Genomic DNA, 23785 nt, shown 5'->3' with positions numbered 1-23785 from the left:
AAAGATCTAAATGTAAGACCAGAAACTATAAAACTCCTAGAGGAGAACATAGGCAAAACACTCTCTGACATAAATCACAGCAGGATCCTCTATGACCCACCTCCCAGAATATTGGAAATAAAAGCAAAACTAAACAAATGGGACCTAATGAAACTTAAAAGCTTTTGCACTACAAAGGAAACTATAAGTAAGGTGAAAAGACAGCCCTCAGATTGGGAGAAAATAATAGCGAATGAAGAAACAGACAAAGGATTAATCTCAAAATATAGAAGCAACTCCTGCAGCTCAATTCCAGAAAAATCAATGACCCAATCAAAAAATGGGCCAAAGAACTAAACAGACATTTCTCCAAAGAAGACATACAGATGGCTAACAAACACATGAAAAGATGCTCAACATCACTCATTATTAGAGAAATGCAAATCAAAACCACAATGAGGTACCATTACACGCCAGTCAGGATGGCTGCTATCCAAAAGTCTACAAGCAATAAATGCTGGAGAGGCTGTGGAGAAAAGGGAACCCTCTTACACTGTTGGTGGGAATGCAAACTAGTATAGCCACTATGGAGAACAGTGTGGAGATTTCTTAAAAAACTGGGAATAGAACTGCCATATGACCCAGCAATCCCACTTCTGGGCATACACACTGAGGAAACCAGATCTGAAAGAGACACGTGCACCCCAGTGTTCATCGCAGCACTGTTTATAATAGCCAGGACAACCTATATGCCCATCAGCAGATGAATGGATAAGGAAGCTGTGGTACATATACACCATGGAATATTACTCAGCTGCTAAAAAGAATTCATTTGAATCAGTTCTAATGAGATGGATGAAACTGGAGCCCATTATACAGAGTGAAGTAAGCCAGAAAGATAAAGAACATTACAGCATACTAACACATATATGTGGAATTTAGAAAGATGGTAACGATAACCCTATATGCAAAACAGAAAAAGAGACACAGAAGTACAGAACAGACTTTTGAACTCTGTGGGAGAAGGTGAGGGTGGGATGTTTTGAAAGAACAGCATGTATATTATCTGTGGTGAAACAGATCACCAGCCCAGGTGGGATGCATGAGACAAGTGCTCCGGCCTGGTGCACTGGGAAGACCCAGAGGAATCGGGTGGAGAGGGAGGTGGGAGGGAGGATGGGGATGGGGAATACGTGTAACTCTATGGCTGATTCATATCAATGTATGACAAAACCCACTGAAATGTTGTGAAGTAATTAGCCTCCAACTAATAAAAAATAAATAAAGCATGCACTCTTATCCTTACAAAAAGTTTTTTTAAAACTTGTTTTCAGTTACTTGAATTGACTTTTATTCACAATTTGGTGACATCTTTCTAATGTGTTTTGAAGGTTTTTTGGACAGGGAGAAGTATAAATTAAGATTTATTTCTGAAGAAAATTCAAGCAGACTGCATAACCAAGCAACCTAGAATTAATAAAAGATATAAATATGAAAACATATGTCATAAACAGGCCTGTATTCCATATTAGGATGCTAAAATCAGAAATACTCATGCAAATTTCTAAAGCTAGAATCAAATGGAATTTTAGAAAGTGACAGTAACTTAGCTGGACAATCTTAGAGATGAAGAAAATGAGGTCCAGAGTGATTATATAGTTCATTTATCTGGTTTATTGTTGTTCAGTTGCTCATAACTGAGTCGTGTCTGCAGAGTCGTGTCTGACTCTGCAACCCCATGGAGTTTGGGGTTTGCAGCATGCCAGGCTTCCTGTCTAGTAACCCATTATCTGGTTAGTAGAAAATTTAGTAATAGAATCTAGGGTTTCTGATTTAGTTGTTTTAAAAGTATTTCTGTTTGAGGATACTCTGGAAGATGGCTGTTTTTAAAATATTAACTGATTTTAGACTGAGCATGTTCAGTAACCTTAGGTTGCTGAGTTGTTGCTAAGTTGTGTCCAACTCTTGCAGCCCCATGGACTGTAGTCCTCCAGGCTCCTCTGTCCGTGGGATTTCCCAGGCAAGAATACTAGAGTGGGTTGCCATGTCCTTCACCAGGGGATCTTCCCCACCCAGGGGCCGAACCCACATCTCCTGCGTTGGCAGTGGGTTCTTTAGGCCTGAGCCACTGAGGAAATCCTGTGAACTTTCAGGAGACTTATAGGTGTCAGTGTGTTAGTGTTAGACTCTTTGCAGCCCCATCGACTATACAGTCCATGGAACTCTCCAGGCCAGATACTGGCGTGGGTAGCCTCTCCCTTCTCCAGGAGATCTTCCCAACCCAGGGATTGAACCCAGGTCTCCCACATTGCAGGCGGATTCTTTACCAGCTGAGCCACAAGGGAAGCCCCAAAATACTGGAGTGGGTAGCCTATCCTTTCTTCAGGGGATCTTCCCACCCCAGGAACCATGGCAGTTTCAATCCATAATCAGTTTTATGCCAGAATGCAAATAGCGGCAACTGCCACAAGATGGCACTATTTACATGTGAAATAATACCTTTAGAAAATTCGGGCCCTGTATGTGTGCTTTGGTTCAAAGTGAAATGAGGGAAAAAGAATTTAGTGATTTCTAAGGTATTTGTATATGTGGAACACATCAGAATGAAATGTTGGATCATAAGATATTACAGAACTTGTATCCTTCTTTTAAATATGTGTGTATGCACACACTCATGCCCTAAAGCATATTTATTTATATTTACATTTAAGTTGCGTATTTGTTTTCACATGGAGAGAGAAAACATTTTGGATAGTTGAATCACGATTCTGATAGACTGAGGACGGTTTTCCATCAAATTTCCAGATGTTATTTTATTCTTGAGTCCAGTATCTTTACATGGAGCATTTTGTTCTGAAATGGGTGAAGTAAGAATATTTGTCTTTGTAACTTTAATACATTTATTTACTAAATTTCGGTAAAAATTCTGTGCACGTAGGCATTTGTGCACAGTTGTCAGTATGAGGAATTTGCCTTCTTGAACAGCAAGGATGCTGTCCTGAGTCTGTGTTACCCTATTTCTTATACAGCTCTCTCATGTGATTTGAAGAGCAAGAATTAAAATCAGAAATTTCCTACTCGGATTATGCTGTAGGTCGAATGAATGTTTACATTTATTCATAAGCTTAAAAATTAAGTTACATAATGTAAATCTCCTAAAGATCCATTTTCCCCAAATACTTTCCTCTTAAGGACTGTTTGATTGTTGTTCCACATGTTCAAACTAATAGAACAGTTTTAAATCATGGAATTTTATTAATAAACAGTGGCTTAATTAACAAATGTATCTCTGTACTTGCATAATTCATCATTTTTAATGATCCAGTTGCATACATAGGATATTAAAATTTTACCTTAGTAAAAATTAGGTACAAAAATTATTGAGAACATTAATAATTTCATAAGTTCTTGTAATGAAAAATATGGGCTGTTCTTATCAGAAAGTATTACCATGTTGTATTGTTTTATTATAATTCTTTTGTAATAAATGATACATAGAGACTTAGAAGTCTTCCATAGCTCAACCATAATTAGGCACCAAAAGGTATAATTTGAAAGTAAAATGATAATCTTATTCATATCTAATTCTCAGAGATTGTTTGATGGAGCACTTATATATTTACAAATATCAACAAATATGTGTGTGATATATATATATGAAAAATGGGTCCTGTAATCAGTTGCCTCTGACAGCAGAGGATATTTTAAAATACAAGTGAAATTTCAAACAAGTCAGAACAGGGTCTGATATGGAAACTAAAAACACAAAGACTCTATGAAAAATTAAAAGCCATGGTTGCAATTAAATTGATAAAAACAGATTTAAAGTGTTAAATGACTTTATAATTACATATTAAATTTGGTTAAATATTTTATGCCTGTAGTACCTTTTAAGCATGTTGTTTCTGAATCTTTTGTAGATAAAATCACTTTTATTGTTCTTAATATGTGCATATAAATGAATTAGTTTTGTTAAATCTACTAACTAATAATAAAATTAAGATGTTAGCTGAGTAAGTGGAAAATATTTTCTGAGATATTCCATAGACAAGCCATAAGTTGGGTGTTTCTCAAATATTTTTTAGTATCATTTTATAAAACATTTATGGGAAGAAAAAGCTTTGTGAACATATGAAAAATCACTTTATTTTAAGTTTGTTTATATTTTTCTATTTATATAAGCTTGGTTTTTTCAACTGAAACAGTTTTCTTATAACTTGCCTTGTGTTTATACCTCAATCAAACAATATAGTAGTCAAGCCATATTTATCAGGTTACAGATCAGTCATGCACATTAATTCTATTATTTGTGCTGAGCTTTTCTACTTATAAATTGAATATGACAGCATTTTAAATTCTTGAATGGTGTATGTAACCTGTAAACATCAACTAACAGCACAAAGACTTACTGAATTCCAAAGGTTTTGGTTGAATGTTGAAGATCAAATGGATTAAATATTAAATAGTGTCTCTTTATGTTTGCTAAGTCCCAGTATGGTTGTAAATATAGATGGAAACATTTTACTTCAAAATAGATTGCAGTTGTTTGGGTGATCTAGAATATACCTCTTTAAACCTGTGTTATGCTATTATCAAAATAAAAGAAAACTTGAAATAAAATTTCATTTAATTAGTATATCCCCAAGAATATTCTTGCAGACTCTAGTGTAAGAAACAACAGAATGAAGCATATATATGGTTTAAAATTTATTCGCAGAATTTTATTATTAAAAGAAATGTGTGGGTTTTTTTTTTTTTTGTATAATTAAAAAGGTATTAATAAGATAGATTTCAGGGCTTCCCTGGTCAAGAATCCACCTGCAATGAGGGAGACCTCAGTTGGATGCCTGGGTTGGGAAGATCACCTGGAGAAGGGCATGGCAAACCACTCCAGTATTCTTGCCTGGGAAATCCCATAGATGGAGGAGCCTGGTGGGCTACAGTCCATGGGGTCGCAAAAAGTCGGACACGACTGAGCAAATAAGTAAGCACAGCACAGCATTTTGTTTTTGGAATTTTGCATTAAGATTCTTATTGTGATAGTCGCTCAGTCATATCTGACTCTTTGTAACCCATGAACTGTAGCCTGCCAGGCTCCTCTGTTCATGGTATTTTCCTGGCAAAAATACTGGAGCGGGTAGCCATTCCCTTCTCTAGGGGATCTTCCTGATCTGAGTCAAGATTCTTTTTAATTTTGAGTTATCATTAATCTCTATTAAATTAATAAGAAATTGTAATATTTACTTTCCAAGAGCAGTCCAAAATACCACTGTTCATAGAAGATGAACATTTTAGGGACTTAAGAAGGTGTGTGTTGCTATTCCTAGGATGGCTGCCGGCCTTGGGAAAAAGATCGGCAGGGTGGGAGGAGCAGGCCTTCAGAACCGCAGGTAAGCTTGCTGTGCCTCCAGGGAGACTGGAGCTTGAAGGGAGGTTCTTCAAAGGACTCTGGAAATGTAAATGTTCCGTCCTCATCTCTTTCTCGAAGATCTTGTTTAAAATAATGTATCTCAACAATAACAGAAAATAGTGAATACACCCCAATATGGGTTTAGTCACTAAGTTGTGTGCGACTCTTTGTGACCCCATGGACTGTAGCCCACCAGGCTCCTCTGTCCATGGGATTTCCCAGGCAAGAGTACTGGAGAGGGTTGCCATTTCCTTCTCCACAATATAGGTTTATTTATCTCTAATGATAGACATTTTCCACAGTATTAGCTACAGTGTGTGCATGTGTGTGTATGTATGTAGGAAATTAAAGATGTAAAGAAGTATTTATTTAAAGATGATTCTTATATCACTAGAAAATAATTTTACTATCTCTAAATATATTAACTATATTAAGAATTATGTGATTAACATGTTAAGGAAGCATGTTCCTTATTCTTAAAAATCTTGGTTTAAATAATGACTTAAAAGTCAGATGCTGCTGCAGCTGCTAAGTCACTTCAGTCGTGTCCAACTCTGTGCAACCCCATAGACCAGGCTCCCCTGTCCCTGGGATTCTCCAGGCAAGAACACTGGAGTGGGTTGCCATTTCCTTCTCCAAAGCATGAAAGTGAAAAGTGAAAGTGAAGTTGCTCAGTCGTGTCCGACTCTTCGAGACCCCATGGACTATAGCCTACCAGGCTCCTCTGTCCATGGGATTTCCCTGGCAAGAGTACTGGAGTGGGTTGCCATTGCCTTCTCCATAAAAGTCAGATACTTCAGCTTAATTTAATACTTGTTTTTTTTTTTTTTTAATTTGTTGTTTTAGTTTTGCTTTGTTTTTTGGCCATCATAGCTAAAAAAGATACAGCACAAAGATATGAAGATCCAAGTGAAAGTGCATTGTTGACTTCTTATTTTTATTTATCAGTATTTAGCAATTATGCAGAGTCTTGAAAAACTACTAAATTCCTCATTTTCTTGGTACCAATTAAATATTCTTGCAAACTAATTTAAAAATGTTGTAGCTTTATAGTTTTAATGAATGGGTCTAAAACTGAAAGTTTAAGTATTTTTAGTCCATTTCTTTAAACTATGAGAACTTAGTACCTTTCTATTAGTTTGGAACTAATTGCTTTCGTCTTAATTGCCTTTGGAAATAGATTGTAATTTAGAAATATTATAAATAGATTAGAAAAATTTGTTTCCAAGTTTTTTAATGTGCAGATGAAACTTTTAAAAAAATAATTGACACAGACATGCTCTTTCAGCCACACAAGTGTCTTCTGGAAAAAAAAAAATCCTCATTTTAAGTCACTTTTTCTTTGAAAGAAATAAATGTTAATTTTTCTGGAATTCTTGTTAGAGGGCACAGTATCTGTTGTTAGCTGCACAGAGAAAGCACCAGTAGATTTGCAACTGTTGACTTTCATTTCTTTAGGACACAAGTCATGATCTGTGACTTTCTGATGTGCAGATTGTGAGGGTGTTGGAGTTGATCCATTTGTTACGTTTTAGTACAGCTTAGTTTATTTTCAACTTAAGTGGGAATTCTACATTTCTCCCTGTACCCCAGTGAATCGGTTTGTACAATCCCACTGTGGAAATAGTTGGTTTAGATAGTATATGCAGAAACCCAGTTGGTTATAGGATATATCACCTGGAGTTGGGGATGGTCGTGGTCCTTCCCTGTCCCCCTCTCTAAGGCAGACGTGGAATGGATGTAGCTAGGATAGTCAACTTGCATTCTTGTGTAGAAATCTGAGTTACTGTTCTCCTTGCTGGCTTCTGCCAGGGCAGTCCTGTGAGGAAAATACATGATCTTTATTGGGAAAGAGAGCTCCAGACTTTTCCACTTAAATGTGCTGAAGGCACATTCGTTCATTTTCCACTTAAATGTGCTGAAGGCATAGAATAAATACCCTCTTAGGAGTTTTGACAAATTCTTATGTGGTAAAAACCCACTTGGATCACAAGAAAACGCTTTACTGCTGGCAGCATAGGGGTAGAGTGTCATGGCATTGTCTGGAGAAGCAGGAATCTCCAAGCAGTCTATCAGAGGCAGACTTCATAGGCAAATGTGCAAGAAAGGGTTGCCAAAATAGTGCGTTCCAGAAACTTTTTAGAGGCAGACTATCTGAACAATTTAAGAAAAGTTATCTAAGGACCTTTCCCCCTCGTATGTAAAATGGAAGTTGTAATAGTACTTGCCACATAAAATTTTTGTGAGGATTCCATTAGATAATGCAAGTGAAGCCTTGATTTACTGTTAATGTATTACATTACTCTTGTTGTTGTTATTATTATTGTTTAGGTAGCTTTCCCTCCATTTTCCCATGCAACTTTCCTGGGTCAGGTACATATTTAGTAGAGGATAACTAAAGGAGTCCTTAGGTAAAGCAACTTAAAGCAAAGATGGGGACACACTCTCTTAACATTGTGACAAAGATGAAATAATAATACTATTAACTACCGCTTATTAAGCTCTTATTTTCTGCCAGGCACACTTCTAAGTGCTTTATGGGAATCAGTGAATTTCATCCCTTCACAAACCCATGAGTTATGTACTATTATTATCTGCATTTTTTACAATGGAGGAAACTAAGTTACAGAAGGAGGTTGGATTAATTTATCCAAGGTCATGCAGCTAAAAGAACAGAAATCAAGTCCAGGAAAGTCTAGATGATAGCAGGATATGAATCCTAAAAGTGTGGAAGGTCTGACTCTATTTTTAATAATCTAGCTTGAGCGATCCTTTATGCTCTGTCCTTCCCTCTGTTCTTGATGGGAAACTCCTGGAACCCATCCAGCAGTGGAATGCAACAAAGCTGAATGGCTGGAAACCTAGTGGAAACTCAGCATAGAGAGAAGACCCTGGGCTTAGGGGTTGTCCAGGTTGAAGTTTTGTCTCTTCAGGTTAAGAGTGGGCAACCAAAAAGGGTACCCGAGTAGGACTGGAACAACAGAAGTGGTTTTATTTTGTGCACTATATAAATGCTTTGGCTAAGAAACAGCTTGGTGATTGAAATCCAGCCTTCTCAGCTTGCCAACTCTCGATAGTTCCAACAAAAGGAAATGAGAATGTCCAGTACAATAAGAATATAAAGGGATGACAGATCTCAGACATTTTGGAAATGTGTTCATGTGTTTGAACTCTGAAGAATTAAGTCTGGTATCTTAGAGGTCATCGTGGAATTATATACATGGAGATCATGATAACTCAATTTGTGGAATTGGATTAATTTTCCTTCAAGTGAGTTTGGGTGAGGAAAAGACTCGGAAGGATCTGGGGGTAATAACTAATAAAATGACACATGGTTGAAGAAGACACAGTGATGGAAACAGAAGAAATGAAGAAGTAGGAGGCAAATCATGAGATGAATGTCCTGAAAACCTACTTAATGAATTTGAGTTGGATGGTAGAATATTTTAGTAGTTCAGTTCACAATTCAGTATGAATAAGAATGGGAAAACGTTAGATTTTGCACTTAAAAGATCTTTGGTGAACTAAGAGGAAGCAATTTGGGTCATGCAGAGGTGATGGACGTCTTCTCTGAGGAGTTTGCAAGTGAGGGGTAGGGAGAGTGGGGTGATAACATGAGCAATTGCTGGAACTTGGACATTTTATTTTTAGGAATATAGAGGAAAGAGATCCAGAAGAAATATATAAACTGTGATTGGAAGTTGGAAAGGTGTAACTAACAGTCCAAGACCACAGAAAATAGCAACATGGAGGACCTAGATGGAGAATAAGCTTTAAAAGAGACCATTTCTTCCTGGGAAATGAAAATACGCAAGAAAGGAGAAGGAAGAGTATAGAATTCTTATTTTTCTTTATGAAACATTAAGTGAGGATAGCTGCAAAGGGTTCCTGGACCAAGTATCAGCATGTGTGTGTGTGTGTAGGCTTCAGGACAGCAACAAGCAATTTTCTGATGCCAACAGTATCCTAGCATTCATTCAACTCAATTCTGATACTGCCTACCCAGAATTCAACTCAATTCTGACACTGCCTACCCAGAAATATAGTCAGAGTCCATAGGTGAAGGGCTCAGTCTCTCATATAAGGCCACCCTTCATTCCAACACCAGTTTCAAGCCTGAGTTGTTTCCCTGTGCTGCTGACCTACTGGCTGCAAACCAGAGGTTCTCAACGGCCTCCTCCTCGGTTTTAATTAATTTGCTGGAGCAAATAATGGAACTCAGGAAAGCTTGTTTACTCAGTAATTACCCATTTATTATAAAAGACTATTAGAGGATATGAATCAATCGCTAAATGAAGAGATGCGTAGGGTGAGATCCTGGACAAAGAAGCCCTGTGTGGCATGCGAGGTATTCTGGTTTCCCTACACAGAAGCTTCCTGGAAAAGGGCAAGCGTGGTCCTTTTGGGTTTTTACGGAGGCTTCATTACATAGTCATGATTGATTGATGGATCCCACCTCCAGTCCCCGGGGGTGGGACTGAAAGTTTTGTCTAATCACAGTTTTGATTAGTTTTGATTAGTTTTGGTTTTCCTGGCAGCCAACCCCCACCCTTGGGTGGAAGCCAAAAGTCACCTTCCCTGGACCTTTGTCTGCAACCAAAGGTTAAGAGACCAAATGTTACCTTTTTTGCCTGTTTCAATCAGGACATTTCAAGCGTTCTGGAAGTTGTGAGCCAGAAACTGGATGAAGACCACAGTCTGTCGTTGGGATGTATGTGGACGCTCTCTGTGTGTGTTATATATGTTACCGGGTAAGGGAGGGTCAAAGAGGACTCTCTCACGGGGCTCAGTTCTCGGTAAGGACGAAGAGAAGAATCTGAGGTCTTATCCATGGCAAAAAGAAGTTTATTAAGGAAAGCACAGAGCCCCTCAAGGGAGAGGTGGGCCAGGCAGGAGGGGCCCTGGTGACTGGACTTTTACGTATTTAGGTGGACGTGAGCTAGCAGTTTTGATTTACAGTTGCAAGTTACATAACAGCGGGCTCTCCTGTGCCTGTCTTTCCCATAATTAAGTCTGTTATAATCAGGTGTCTCTATGTATAGAATATTTATGAATCTTTTATGGGCTCCTGAGGTCTCTTGAGGACACAGCTGTGCATCAAGGTCTCAAGTGCTGAGTTGGAGAAGCCCCTGTGTTTAGTTTGTATCTACCCTGTGCCTAGGGTGCAAGGGCAGGAGTTGGAAAAGTCTGCCTAGGGCAAAAGTTATTTTGTAGCATATCTGTGAGCTCTCCTGGGCCACACTGTGGGGGTGTCTGGGGTGGGGTTTAGAGATCAACTTGAATCTTTTCCCGCTAGTCCACTCCTCATTGCTCATGCCTCACTTCCTACCTAACATACACACACAAACACCTTCATGTGTGTGTGTGTGTGTGTTTGTGTATTTCTCACATATGCTTGGTCATGAACAAACACATAAATTTCCTATGAGTCACAGTATTGCAGTAACTTTTAGTTCTCAGTGGAGGGAGGGGCAGGGAGGGGAGTAGAGATGGGCAGACAAGGTTTTCAGTGCAGCCATTGTGGGGAGTGGGAAGAAACGTCAGCCAAGGAGAAGTAACAACACAGAGCATGTTTTCTCAAGAGAGATTTTTTTATCTGTAGATATTTACTGAGTAATATTTATCTTGTGATGTGGTACTGTGTCACTGCAAGAGGGAAAAGAAAATAACCTTGCTTTGCCAGGCAAATCTAGTTGGGAAGCCAGTACACAAAAACAGCTGCAAATAAGGAGGTATCAGATGAGAACCAAGTGAATATATGCAGCAAATGCACAATGATTCCCAAGATAACTATGGGAATGTTTCTTGGAAGGCAACTTCAAGAGTGCTTCAAACTGGCTGGCGAGATGTGTGGTGGTTAGGGAAGGTTCAGTGGAGAATACTAAGTCCAATTTGAGTCATAAAGTAGGGAAATAACCTTTTTTAGATGTGAACTTCCAGATGCTCAGGCTGGTTTTAGAAAAGGCAGAGGAACCAGAGATCAAATTGCCAACATCCGTTGGATTATCAAAAAAGCAAGAGAGTTCCAGAAAAACATCTATTTCTGCTTTACTGACTATGCCAAAGCCTTTGACTGTGTGGATTACCACAAACTGTGGAAAACTCTTCAAGAGATGGGAATCCCAGACCACTGACCTGCCTCTTGAGAAATCTAGGAAGCAACAGTTAGAATTGGACATGGAACAACAGACTGCTTCCAAATAGGGAAAGGAGTATGGCAAGGCTGTATATTGTCACCCTGCTTATTTAACTTATGTGTAGAGTATATCATGAGAAACGCTGGACTGGAAGAAGCACAAGCTGGAATCAAGACTGCCGGGAGAAATATCAATAACCTCAGATATGCAGATGACACCACCCTTATGGCAGAAAGTGAAGAAGAAGTAAGAGCCTTTTGATGAAAGTGAAAGAGGAGAGTGAAAAAGTTGACTTAAACCTCAACATTCAGGAAACTAAGATCATGGCATCTGGTCCCATCACTTCATGGCAGATAGATGGGGAAACAATGGAAGCAGTGACTGGCTTTATTTTTTGGGGCTCCAAAAATCACTGCAGATGATGATTGCAGCCATGAGATTAAAAGATGCCTGCTCCTTGAAAGAAAAGTTATGCCCAACCTAGACAGCTTATTAAAAAGAAGAGACATTACTTTGCCAACAAAGGTACGTCAAGGCTATGGTTTTTCCACTGGTCATGTATCGATGTGAGAGTTGGACTAGAAAGAAAGCTGAGCACCGAAGAATTGATGCTTTTGAACTGTGGTGTTGGAGAAGACTCTTGAGAGTCCCTTGGACTGCAAGGAGATCCAACCAGGCCATCCCAAAGGAAATCAGTCCTGAATATTCATTGGAAGGACTGATGCTGAAGCTGAAACTCCAATACTTTGGCCACCTGATATGAAGAACTGACTCATCTGAAGAGACCTTGATGCTGGGAAAGATTGAAGGTGGGAGGAGAAGGGGATGACAGAGGGTGAGATGGTTGGATGGCATCACTGACTCACTGGATGAGTTTGAGTAAACTCTGGGAGTTGGTGATGGACAGGGAAGCCTGGTGTGCTGCAGTTCATGGGGTCACAAATAGTCGGACACGACTGAGCGACTGAACTGAACTGAAACATATAAGTAGGATATTACAGGCACAGAACTGAAAATCAACAGACCCAAGGTTTAAACACTAGCTTGGTTTTACCTGGGACACAGTTCTCATGTAATCAGATCACATCTGGGTCTTCTTTCTTTTTCCTTTTGTAACAGGCTGGAAAACTTGTCCTTTTCCAAGACTTTAGAGAGCCACTGAAGGTTTTGGACTTGGGAATATAGAGTCATGTTTAGCAGCATTAGCATAGCTGGTGTAAAGTACAGATTACAGAGTTGTCGGCTTCCCTGGTGGCTCAGATGGTGAAGCATCTGCCTGCAATGCAGAAGGCCCAGGTTCGATCCCTGGGTCGGGAAGATCCCTGGAGAAGGCAATGGCGGCCCATTCCAGTGTTCTTGCCTGGGAAATCCTATGGACAGAGGAGCGTGACATACAGTACAGACTGCAGAGTTATAGTAACAGGAAAAGCAAGAGGCACTTGAATACTTCAGTGTTTAAAGTCTGGTGAGTGCTATAATTACCAGGAGAATCCCAGGTTTTGCCCCATTATCACAGATTCATCAATGTCCCCCCATTTTCCCCTTTCTAAAGGTGTCTTTGCTGTATGATATTTATGGTTCTTTAACTCCCCTAAATTTCCAGTCATTTAAAAAATCTCCTGTCCTTTCCTCTTGACCTTATTTGCTCTGCTTCCCAGTGTTCTTTCTGCATGAGTCACGCTGCTCTCTCTCTGTCCTGTCTATTCAGCCTCAATCACAGAGAATCCTAATGAACTGATGGCCTGCGTCATTCACTTGCTAAGATCAATGATATATTCTGTAATATTTATTGAACATCAATGGCTGCTAGTGTTTGATATCACATTGTTATGTAAGTGCAGTAAAATATTTCTGGTTTTTTGGTACTATGATCAACTGTTGAGTGTATTAAATTTAGTGTGGTTGTATTAGTGACTGGATAGTAGGCGTGGGAACCCTAGAAGTTTCTTACCATTTTACTGAGTTTTCACTCAATTTTAACTAAATTTGAAAGCCTCTAGAATTGAGATCAGAAATTCATATACATTAATTTGATCTTTATGCTCTCTTTGAAATACCAAAATGTTGGTGGTTTCTATTTGAATAAATTGTTTTCTATTTAAAACTGGCTTCCCTGGTGGTCCAGAGGTTCAGAACCACCTGCCAATGCAGGGGCCATGGGTTTGATTCCTGCTCTGGAAACATCCTACAGGCCACAGGGCAGCTAATCCCCGTGTGCCACAACTACTAAAGCCCAATGCTCGGGAGCCCGCATGCTGCACATACTGAAGCCTGCGTGCCTAGAGCCTCTGAAGGGAGAAGCCTCTCCAGCGAGAAGCCTGCTCAGCAACAAGGAGTAGCCCCACTTGCTGCCGCTAGAGAAAGCCCAAGCCAGGAATGACGACCCAGCACAGCCAAAAACTACAAACAGTAAAGGGTTTCTAAAAAACAACTGTCTGTTTCTACTTCAGTATCCACAGCATAGCGGATACTAGAATACATGGGATGGAAGTAAAGTATGAAATGAACAGAAAAAAGTTTTAATCCTGGAGTATGGATTCATCTGCACACATATGATCCTGATATGATTTTACCCTATAATCGTTTCCATTTAAAAGTATCATTATAGTTGTTTTGAAGTCTCTTGAAATTATTCAATTTGAAGCTACTGAAGGCTTTAGAAAGTAGAGATTCTGAGTAATTAATGCTTAATACAGATTTTAACTGAAGACAACAGGAATACATCATGTTGTTAAATTAGCTATTTAATTCTGAGATAACTTATGAATGATTCAGTCCACCCTTCTTCTTGAAACCTTTTTTATTTAGTGAAAGGGCAGTCAAATTTGGTTTTATCTTGACAGTTCAAGAAGGGGTGAAAAGTAAGTCGAAAAGAGTCTATTCTGAAAAGTGGACCTAATTTTGAAGTTGAATTGGAATAAATTATTAAATTTTGTATAGAAAATTTTATCGCACTTCATAATTATCTGATTGTTTGATTTATCAAGTAAACAAAGCATAATGTTTCTTAAAGCCTATGAATACTTTTTCCAACCGTGACAGATTAAATGAATACGGAGAGTGAGCAGAAACGGGAGGGGGTCCTGGTTCTGTGTCCTTATGCAGGAAAGGGCAGTGTTCTGGGGGAGTGCAATTTACATGAGCGTCTGGGTCTTTTGTCGCGTTTTGGATGGATGACCTGAATCTGATATATGGTGAATAGCATTAACAAAGGTCTGATTATCAAAGGCTAGGAAGAAAAATGCAATCAGCCACAGCAATGAAGTGATGCCTGTGTTTGGGGGGAAAACCTGATATCTAACTGGCTATAGAAGACACTGAAATGATACATCAGTAAAAGTCCGGATTTGTGTTTGTGTGTGTGTGCGCGCGCATTATATAGTGATTTTAACTCAGTGGGATATGACCAAAAAGAGTCATTTTTTGGATACTGTTTGGGTTATGTGATGAAAGTGGGATTATGTGATGAAAGTACCTGTTACTAACAAAATGATGTGAAAAACTCAATGCATTCTTAATTTATAACACACCAGTTTCACCAGTCTGACAATTGCAGACTGTTTCTATTTAGAGAAAATTAGAATTAAGTAGAAGTGCATTGGAGTTCAAAAGAAGTTTGCTCTTTTTCTGTTGCTTTTCCCCTCTATAAACCATGCCACCCAGAACAGAGAACCATATCTAATCTCCCAGTTAGGTCAGGCCCTAGGATAATCAATCTCTTTAACAGCAGATTCCTTGCTTTAGCAAATGAATGCTTGGTTTCAAAGGCAGTTTTGTGTTGAGAAAGAAGTGCAGTTGGCATGGGTGATTAGAACTCTTTTAAACCCTGTAAAAAGCTTCTGTAGATTGTTTCATGCCCACACTTTGTGAACTGAAGTAAATGCTGTCTATATCCATCTTCAAATGAATATGGTGGCGGCTTTCTACAGCCTGTGAGAGCATCTACATGCATAGAAATGAGATTATTTTAAGGCCAGATTTATAATACCCATTTGAATTACACTGTGATTTTGATAATATCTAAAAGCAGTGTATATGTTTTTAGTAGATACTCTTCATATTTTTAAGTATGTTCATTAGTGACAGTAATGTAATTATTACATTAAACCTGTTGTGTGACTGAAAATACAATGACAGATTAACATGATTCTTCTATTTGTTGTTTGGACCACATTTATATTAGTTTGTGAAGGCCTTTTTTTTTTTAATATCTGATGCCTTTGAGTTCATATTCATGAAATATGCAAATAGGTCATGTGAGACAACTTTGAAACCAAGAAGAAATAATTAAAAATTGAAGTTTATACAAGAGGAAAGTGGTGGCAGGATGAATTGGGAGACTGGGCTTGACATATATTCACTACTGATACTATGTGCTGTACTCAGTTCTGTGTGGTGACCTGAATGCAGGAAATCGCCCAGTACATGTATCCGAGGGGATGTATGTATACACTTTGTTGTACGGCAGAAACTAATGCAACAGTTCAAAGCAGCTATACTCCAATAAATATTAATTTAAAAATAAAAAAGTTTATAAATAATGTGCTCACAACTCAATCTAAGGTGTTAAAATGTAGTGAAGTACTTTGCAGTATAGTACAACAAAAATTCTAGGGTTTCAATAAGTTATTTTAGATAATTATTGTTCAAAGTGTGATTGCTGGAACTTATCAGTGATGCTTGAAAGTGATACAAAAGTAATTCAGGAAGCCACAAATTGCCTGTTTTAGGAAAGCAGATTATATTCTTAAAAATGTGGTGTTGAAACATTTGCTAGGTAGTTAAGAAAAAAGCATTCTCAAACATTTTTGTATGTTACCATTCAACTTTATTGTGTAATGGTCAGTTCTGTCAGTTTTTCTCCCCTCTTAAAAATTGTTTCAAATGTGCTTAATTTTTGGAAAGTTAATATTTTTCATAGTGACGGTTCATAAAACATCTGAGGAAAAATTGAAAGCAGATGGTCTTTAAGAAACATTTATTGCTAATTACTTCTTACCTTTCACACGAATACCAGCACATGTATGGGGTTAAGTCACTGTTGTAAGCAGGAGTCTTTACTTTGGGCTGTGCTGGATCTTGGTCGCCGCATGGGCTCGTCTCCGGTTGGGTGTGCAGGCTTCTCTTTGTGGCGGCCTCTCTGGTTGCAGAGCACAGGCTCTAGGGTACTTGGGCTTCGGAAGTGGCGGCATGTGGCTCAGTAGTTGGGGCTTCCAAGCCCTTGAACACAGGCTGAAGAGTTGTGGCCTATGGGCTTAGCTACTCTATGGCATGCCCGATCTTCCTGCATCAAGAATCCAACTCATGGCTCCTGCATTGGCAGGTGGATTCTTTACCACTGAAACAAAAGGGAATCCTCACTATTGTAAGTAAGGTTCGAAGGCAGAGTTGGTAGATATTGTAGTGATTCACTGAAACAAGATTTTTAAAATACAGGCTTTTTTTTTTTTTTTAAACAGGCATTCTTAATAATACCAAATGCCAAAATAGAACTATGATGTTTAATCATGCTTATTATAATGCATGCCTGTGCATGCTAAGTCACTTCAGTTGTGTCTGAGTCTTTGCATATGGACTCTTGCAGAGAAGTCCATCAGACTTCTCAGTCCATGGGACTCTCCAGACAAGAATACTGGAGTGCGTTGCCATGCCCTCCTCCAGGGGATCTTCCTGACTCAGGGATCGAACCTGCATCTCATGTCTGCTGCATTGGCAGGCTGGTTCTTAACCACTAGTACCACCTGGGAAGCCCCTTCTACTGTAAAACATTTTAAAATTGCTAGTAGAATCGCTTCTGAATGTTAAATATTTCTATACATTAAAACGTTTAGCTGGAAGACTGTTTAATGTCCAGATCTGTTACTCAGCTATATTTTATTTTATTTTTTTATTTTTTATTAGTTGGAGGCTAATTACTTCACAACATTTCAGTGGGTTTTGCCATACATTGACATGAATCAGCCATAGAGTTACAGGTATTCCCCATCCCCATCCCCCCTCCCACCTCCCTCTCCACCCGATTCCTCTGGGTCTTCCCAGTGCACCAGGCCCGAGCACTTGTCTCATGCATCCAACCTGGGCTGGTGATCTGTTTCACCATAGATATTATACATGCTGTTCTTTCAAAACATCCCACACTCACCTTCTCCCACAGAGTTCAAAAGTCTGTTCTGTACTTCTGTGTCTCTTTTTCTGTTTTGCATATCGTTACCATCTTTCTAAATTCCACATATATGTGTTAGTATGCTGTAATGTTCTTTATCTTTCTGGCTTACTTCACTCTGTATAATGGGCTCCAGTTTCATCCATCTCATTAGAACTGATTCAAATGAATTCTTTTTAACGGCTGAGTAATATTCCATGGTGTATATGTACCACAGCTTCCTTATCCATTCATCTGCTGATGGGCATATAGGTTGCTTCCATGTCCTGGCTATTATAAACAGTGCTGCGATGAACACTGGGGTGCACGTGTCTCTTTCAGATCTGGTTTCCTCAGTGTGTATGCCCAGAAGTGGGATTGCTGGGTCATATGGCAGTTCTATTTCCAGTTTTTTTTAAGAAATCTCCACACTGTTTTCCATAGTGGCTGTACTAGTTTGCATTCCCACCAACAGTGTAAGAGGGTTCCCTTTTCTCCACACCCTCTCCAGCATTTATTGCTTGTAGACTTTTGGATAGCAGCCATCCTGACTGGCATGTAATGGTACCTCATTGTGGTTTTGATTTGCATTTCTCTAATAATGAGTGATGTTGAGCATCTTTTCATGTGTTTGTTAGCCATCTGTATGTCTTCTTTGGAGAAATGTCTGTTTATTTTCTTTGGCCCATTTTTTGATTGGGTCATTTATTTTTCTGGAATTGAGCTGCAGGAGTTGCTTGTATATTTTTGAGATTAATCCTTTGTCTGTTTCTTCATTTGCTATTATTTTCTCCCAATCTGAGGGCTGTCTTTTCACCTTACTTATAGTTTCCTTTGTAGTGCAAAACTTTTAAGTTTCATTAGGTCCCATTTGTTTAGTTTTGCTTTTATTTCCAATATTCTGGGAGGTGGGTCATAGAGGATCCTGCTGTGATTTATGTTGGAGAGTTTTTTGCCTATGTTCTCCTCTAGGAGTTTTATAGTTTCTGGTCTTACATTTAGATCTTTAATCCATTTTGAGTTTATTTTTGTGTATGGTGTTAGAAAGTGTTCTAGTTTCATTCTTTTACAAGTGGTTGACCAGTTTTCCCAGCACCACTTGTTAAAGAGGTTGTCTTTTTTCCATTGGATATCCTTGCCTCCTTTGTCAAAGATAAGGTGTCCATAGGTTCGTGCATTTATCTCTGGGCTTTCTATTCTGTTCCATTGATCTATATTTCTGTCTTTGTGCCAGTACCATACTGTCTTGATGACTGTGGCTTTGTAGTAGAGTCTGAAGTCAGGCAGGTTGATTCCTCCAGTTCCATTCTTCTTTCTCCAGATTGCTTTGGCTATTCGAGGTTTTTTGTATTTCCATACAAACTGTTAAATTCTTTGGTCTAGTTCTGTGAAAAATACCGTTGGTAGCTTGATAGGGATTGCATTGAATCTATAGATTGCTTTGGGTAGAATAGCCATTTGGACAATATTGATTCTTCCAATCCATGAACACGGTATGTTTCTCCATCTGTTTGTGTCCTCTTTGATTTCTTTCATCAGTGTTTTATAGTTTTCTATGTATAGTTCTTTTGTTTCTTTAGGTAGATGTACTCCTAAGTATTTTATTCTTTTTGTTGCAATGGTGAATGGTATTGTTTCCTTAATTTCTCTTTCTGTTTTTTCATTGTTAGTATATAGGAATGCAAGGGACTTCTGTGTGTTAATTTTATATCCTGCAACTTTACTATATTCATTGATTAGCTCTAGTAATTTTCTGGAAGAGTCTTTAGGGTTTTCTGTGTAGAAGATCATGTCATCTGCAAACAGCGAGAGTTTCACTTCTTCTTTTTCTATCTGGATTCCTTTTACTTCTTTTTCTGCTCTGATTGCTGTGGCCAAAACTTCCAACACTATGTTGAGTAGTAGTGGTGAGAGTGGGCACCCTTGTCTTGTTCCTGATTTCACGGGAAATGCTTTCAATTTTTCACCATTGAGGGTGATGCTTGCTGTGGGTTTGTCATATATAGCTTTTATTATGTTGAGGTATGTTCCTTCTATTCCTGCTTTCTGGAGAGTTTTAATGATAAATGAGTGTTGAATTTTGTCAAAGGCTTTCTCTGCATCTATTGAGATAATTATATGGGTTTGTCTTTCAATTTGTTAATGTGGTGTATTACATTGATTGATTTGCGGATATTAAAGAATCCTTGCATTCCTGGGATAAAGGCCACTTGGTCATGGTGTATGATTTTTTTAATATGTTGTTGGATTCTGTTTGCTAGAATTTTGTTAAGCAGTTTTGCATCTATGTTCATCAGTGATATTGGCCTGTAGTTTTCTTTTTTTGTGGCATCTTTGTCTGGTTTTGGAATTAGGGTGATGGTGGCCTCATAGAATGAGTTTGGAAGCTTACCTTCCTCTGCAATTTTCTGGAAGAGTTTGAGTAAGATAGGTGTTAGCTCTTCTCTAAATTTTTGGTAGAATTCAGCTGTGAAGCCATCTGGTCCTGGGCTTTTGTTCGCTGGAAGATTTTTGATTACAGTTTCGATTTCCTTGCTTGTGATGGGTCTGTTAAGATCTTCTATTTCTTCCTGGTTCAGTTTTGGAAAGTTATACTTTTCTAAGAATTTGTCCATTTCATCCAAGTTGTCCATTTTATTGGCATAGAGCTGCTGGTAGTAGTCTCTTATGATCCTTTGTATTTCAGTGTTGTCTGTTGTGATCTCTCCATTTTCATTTCTAATTTTGTTAATTTGGTTCTTCTCTGTTTCTTAATGAGTCTTGCTAATGGTTTGTCAATTTTGTTTATTTTTTCAAAAAACCAGCTTTTAGCCTTGTTGATTTTTGCTATGGTCTCTTTAGTTTCTTTTGCATTCATTTCTGCCCTGAGTTTTACGATTTCTTTCCTTCTGCTAACCCTGGGGTTCTTCATTTCTTCCTTCTCTAATTGCTTTAGGTGTAGACTTAGGTTATTTATTTGGCTTTTTTCTTGTTTCTTGATGTAAGCCTGTAATGCTATGAACCTTCCCCTTAGCACTGCTTTTACAGTGTCCCATAGGTTTTAGGTTGTTGTGTTTTCATTTTCATTCATTTCTATACATATTTTGATTTCTTTTTTGATTTCTTCTATGATTTGTTGGTTATTCAGAAGCGTGTTATTTAGCCTCCATATGTTTGAATTTTTAACAATTTTTTTCCTGTAGTTGAGATCTAATCTTACTGCACTGTGGTCAGAAAAGATGACTGGAATGATTTCAATTTTTTTGAATTTTCCAAGACCAGATTTATGGCCCAGGATGTGATCTATTCTGGAGAAGGTTCCGTGTGCACTTGAGAAAAAGGTGAAGTTGATTGTTTTGGGGTGAAATGTCCTATAGATATCAATTAGGTCTAGCTGGTCCATTGTGTCATTTAAGGTTTGTGTTTCCTTGTTAATTTTCTGTTTAGTTGATCTATCCATAGTTGTGAGTGGGGTATTAAAGTCTCCCACTATTGTTGTGTTACCATTAATTTCCTCTTTCATACTCGTTAGCATTTGCCGTACATATTGCGGTGCTCCTATGTTGGGTGCATATATATTTATAATAGTTATATCTTCTTCTTGGATTGATCCTTTGATCATTACGTAGTGTCCTTCTTTGTCTCTTTTCACATCCTTTATTTGAAAGTCTACTTTATCTGATATGAGTATTGTGACTCCTGCTTTCTTTTGGTCTCCGTTTGCGTGAAATATTTTTTTCCAGCCCTTCACTTTTAGTCTGCATGTGTCTCTTGCTTTGAGGTGGGTCTCTTGTAGACAGCATATATAGGGGTCTTGTTTTTGTATCCATTCAGCCAATCTTTGTCTTTCGGTTGGTGCATTCAACCCATTTCTATTTAAGGTAATTATTGATAGGTGTGGTCCCATTGCCATTTACTTTGTTGTTTTGGGTTCACGTTTATACAACCTTTCTGAATTTCCTGTCTAGAGAAGATCCTTTAGCATTTGTTGAAGAGCTGGTTTGGTGGTGCTGAATTCTCTCAGCTTTTGCTTGTCTGTAAAGCTTTTGAATTCTCCTTCATATCTGAATGAGATCCTTGCTGGGTACAGTAATCTAGGTTGTAGGTTATTCTCTTTCATTACTTTCAGTATGTCCTGCCATTCCCTTCTGGCCTGGAGGGTTTCTATTGATAGATCAGCTGTTATCCTTATGGGAATCCCTTTGTGTGTCATTTGTTGTTTCTCCCTTGCTGCTTTTAGTATTTGTTCTTTGTGTTTGATCTTTGTTAATTTGATTAATATGTGTCTTGGGGTGTTTCGCCTTGGGTTTATCCTGTTTGGGACTCTCTGGGTTTCTTGGACTTGGGTGGCTATTTCCTTCCCCATTTTAGGGAAGTTTTCAGCTATTATCTCCTCGAGTATTTTCTCATGGCCTTTCTTTTTGTCTTCTTCTTCTGGGACTCCTATGATTCGAATGTTGGGGCCTTTCACATTGTCCCAGAGGTCCCTGAGGTTGTCCTCATTTCTTTTGATCCTTTTTTCTTTTTTCCTCTCTGCTTCATTTATTTCCACCATTTTATCTTCTACCTCACTTATCCTATCTTCTGTCTCTGTTATTCTACGCTTGGTTCCCTCCAGAGTGTTTTTTATCTCATTCATTGCATTATTCATTTTTAACTGACTCTTTTTTATTTCTTCTAGGTGTTTATTAAACATTTCTTGCATCTTTTCAATCTTTGTCTCCAGGGTATTTATCTGTAACTCCATTTTGTTTTCAAGATTTTGGATCATTTTTATTATCATTATTCTAAATTCTTTTTCAGGTAGATTCCCTATCTCCTCCTCTTTTGTTTGACTTGGTGGGCATTTTTCATGTTCCTTTACCTGTTGGGTATTTCTTTGCCTTTTCTTCTTGTTTAGATTGCTGTGTCTGGAGTGGGCTTTCTGTATTCTGGAGGTCTGTGGTTCCTTTTTATTGTGGAGGTTTTACCCAGGGGGTGGGGTTAGACTATTGGCTTGTCAAGGTTTCCTGGTTAGGGAAGCTTGTGTCGGTGTTCTGGTGCATGGAACTTGATTTCTTCTCTTTGGAGAGCAATGGAGTGCCCAGTAATGAGTTTTGAGATGGGTCTATGTGTTAGGTGTGACCTTGGGCAGCCTGTATGTTGGCGTTCAAGGCTATGTTCCTGCGTTGCTGGAGAATTTGCGTGGTATGTCTTGCTCTAAAACTTATTGGCTCTTGGGTGGTGGTTGGTTTCAGTGTAGGTATGGAGGCTTTTGGACCGTCACTTATTACTTAAAGTTCGATGTAGTCAGGAGTTTTCCGGTGTTCTCAGGTTTTGGGCTTAAGTCTCCTGCCTCTGGATTTCAGTTTTATTCTTCCAGTAGTCTCAGGACTTCTCCAACTATACAGCACTGATAATAAAACTTCTAGGTTAATGGTGAAAAGATTCTCTCCCGTTAGAGACACCCAGAGAGGTTCACAGAGTTACATGAAGAAGAGGAGAGGGAGGAGGGAGATAGAGATGAGCAGGAGGAGATAAAGGGGAACTCAAGAGGAGAGAGACAGATCCACGCAGTTGTCTGTTCCCAGAGTGTTCTCCGTAGCCCAGACACCCACAATGATTCACAGAATTGGCTTGGGAAGAGAAGGGGAAAGGAGGAAATAGAGGTGTTCTGAGGTAGAAAACAGAGAGTCAAGATTGGGAGAGAATAATCAACACACTCCTGAATAAAAATGGGAACTGAATATTAGATTCTTAAATGTTCACAATTTATATCATATACTGAAAAACAAAAATTAAAAATCTAGAGTAGAGGTTAGACTCTTAAAAACACTATATTAAAAACAAAAACCAAAACACACACAAAAAATTTTAGAAATATATATGAAGTTTGGTTTAAAAACAGGGCTTCTCTTCTTTTCTTTTTTTGTAAGGTTATAGTGTATTGAAAATGAAAATTAAGGAGTAGTAGAGGAGGACTAGGGGACTTTAAAAGAAATAAGAGAAAAAGAAAAACAGAAAATAGAAGAGAAAAAGAAAAAAAAAAGAAATAAAAGAAAAAAAAATTTTCCCTAATTAAAAAAATCATAAAAATCTATGAAAATGAAAGTTAAGGAGTAATGGGGGAGTAATAGGGAATTTTAAAGGAAAATAAAA

At 38.4% G+C, this 23785-nt stretch overlaps 2 protein-coding genes across 5 annotated transcripts in view; both read right to left on the bottom strand.

Moving 5' to 3' along the window:
- LOC122673217 overlaps positions 1 to 23785 on the bottom strand; it is a 499807-nt gene that overhangs the window by 64567 nt on the left and 411455 nt on the right. The gene's annotated exons all lie outside the window — the stretch shown is intronic.
- LOC122673603 (cGMP-specific 3',5'-cyclic phosphodiesterase-like) overlaps positions 1429 to 23785 on the bottom strand; it is a 70166-nt gene continuing 47809 nt past the window's right edge. Inside the window, exons 3-5 of one of the 4 annotated variants that reach the window (XR_006334742.1) lie at positions 16526 to 16864; positions 12581 to 12896; positions 6492 to 7208 (exon numbers count right to left, since the gene is read on the bottom strand). Coding sequence is in view for 2 of the 4 variants with exons in the window: in XM_043871530.1 (XP_043727465.1) it covers positions 7173 to 7208 (36 nt within the window). In the remaining 2 variants the exon portion in view is untranslated. Of the gene's footprint in view, positions 1447 to 6491; positions 7209 to 12580; positions 12897 to 16487; positions 16865 to 23785 lie in introns of those variants that run through there. The other 3 variants (XR_006334741.1, XM_043871530.1, XM_043871532.1) reach the window with 3 other exon arrangements.

This window comes from Cervus elaphus, chromosome 17 (genome assembly GCF_910594005.1).
Source record: "Cervus elaphus chromosome 17, mCerEla1.1, whole genome shotgun sequence".
NCBI lineage: Eukaryota > Metazoa > Chordata > Mammalia > Artiodactyla > Cervidae > Cervus > Cervus elaphus.
Note: the sequence above shows the minus strand (reverse complement) of the source record. Positions and strands in the feature narration are given on the sequence as shown.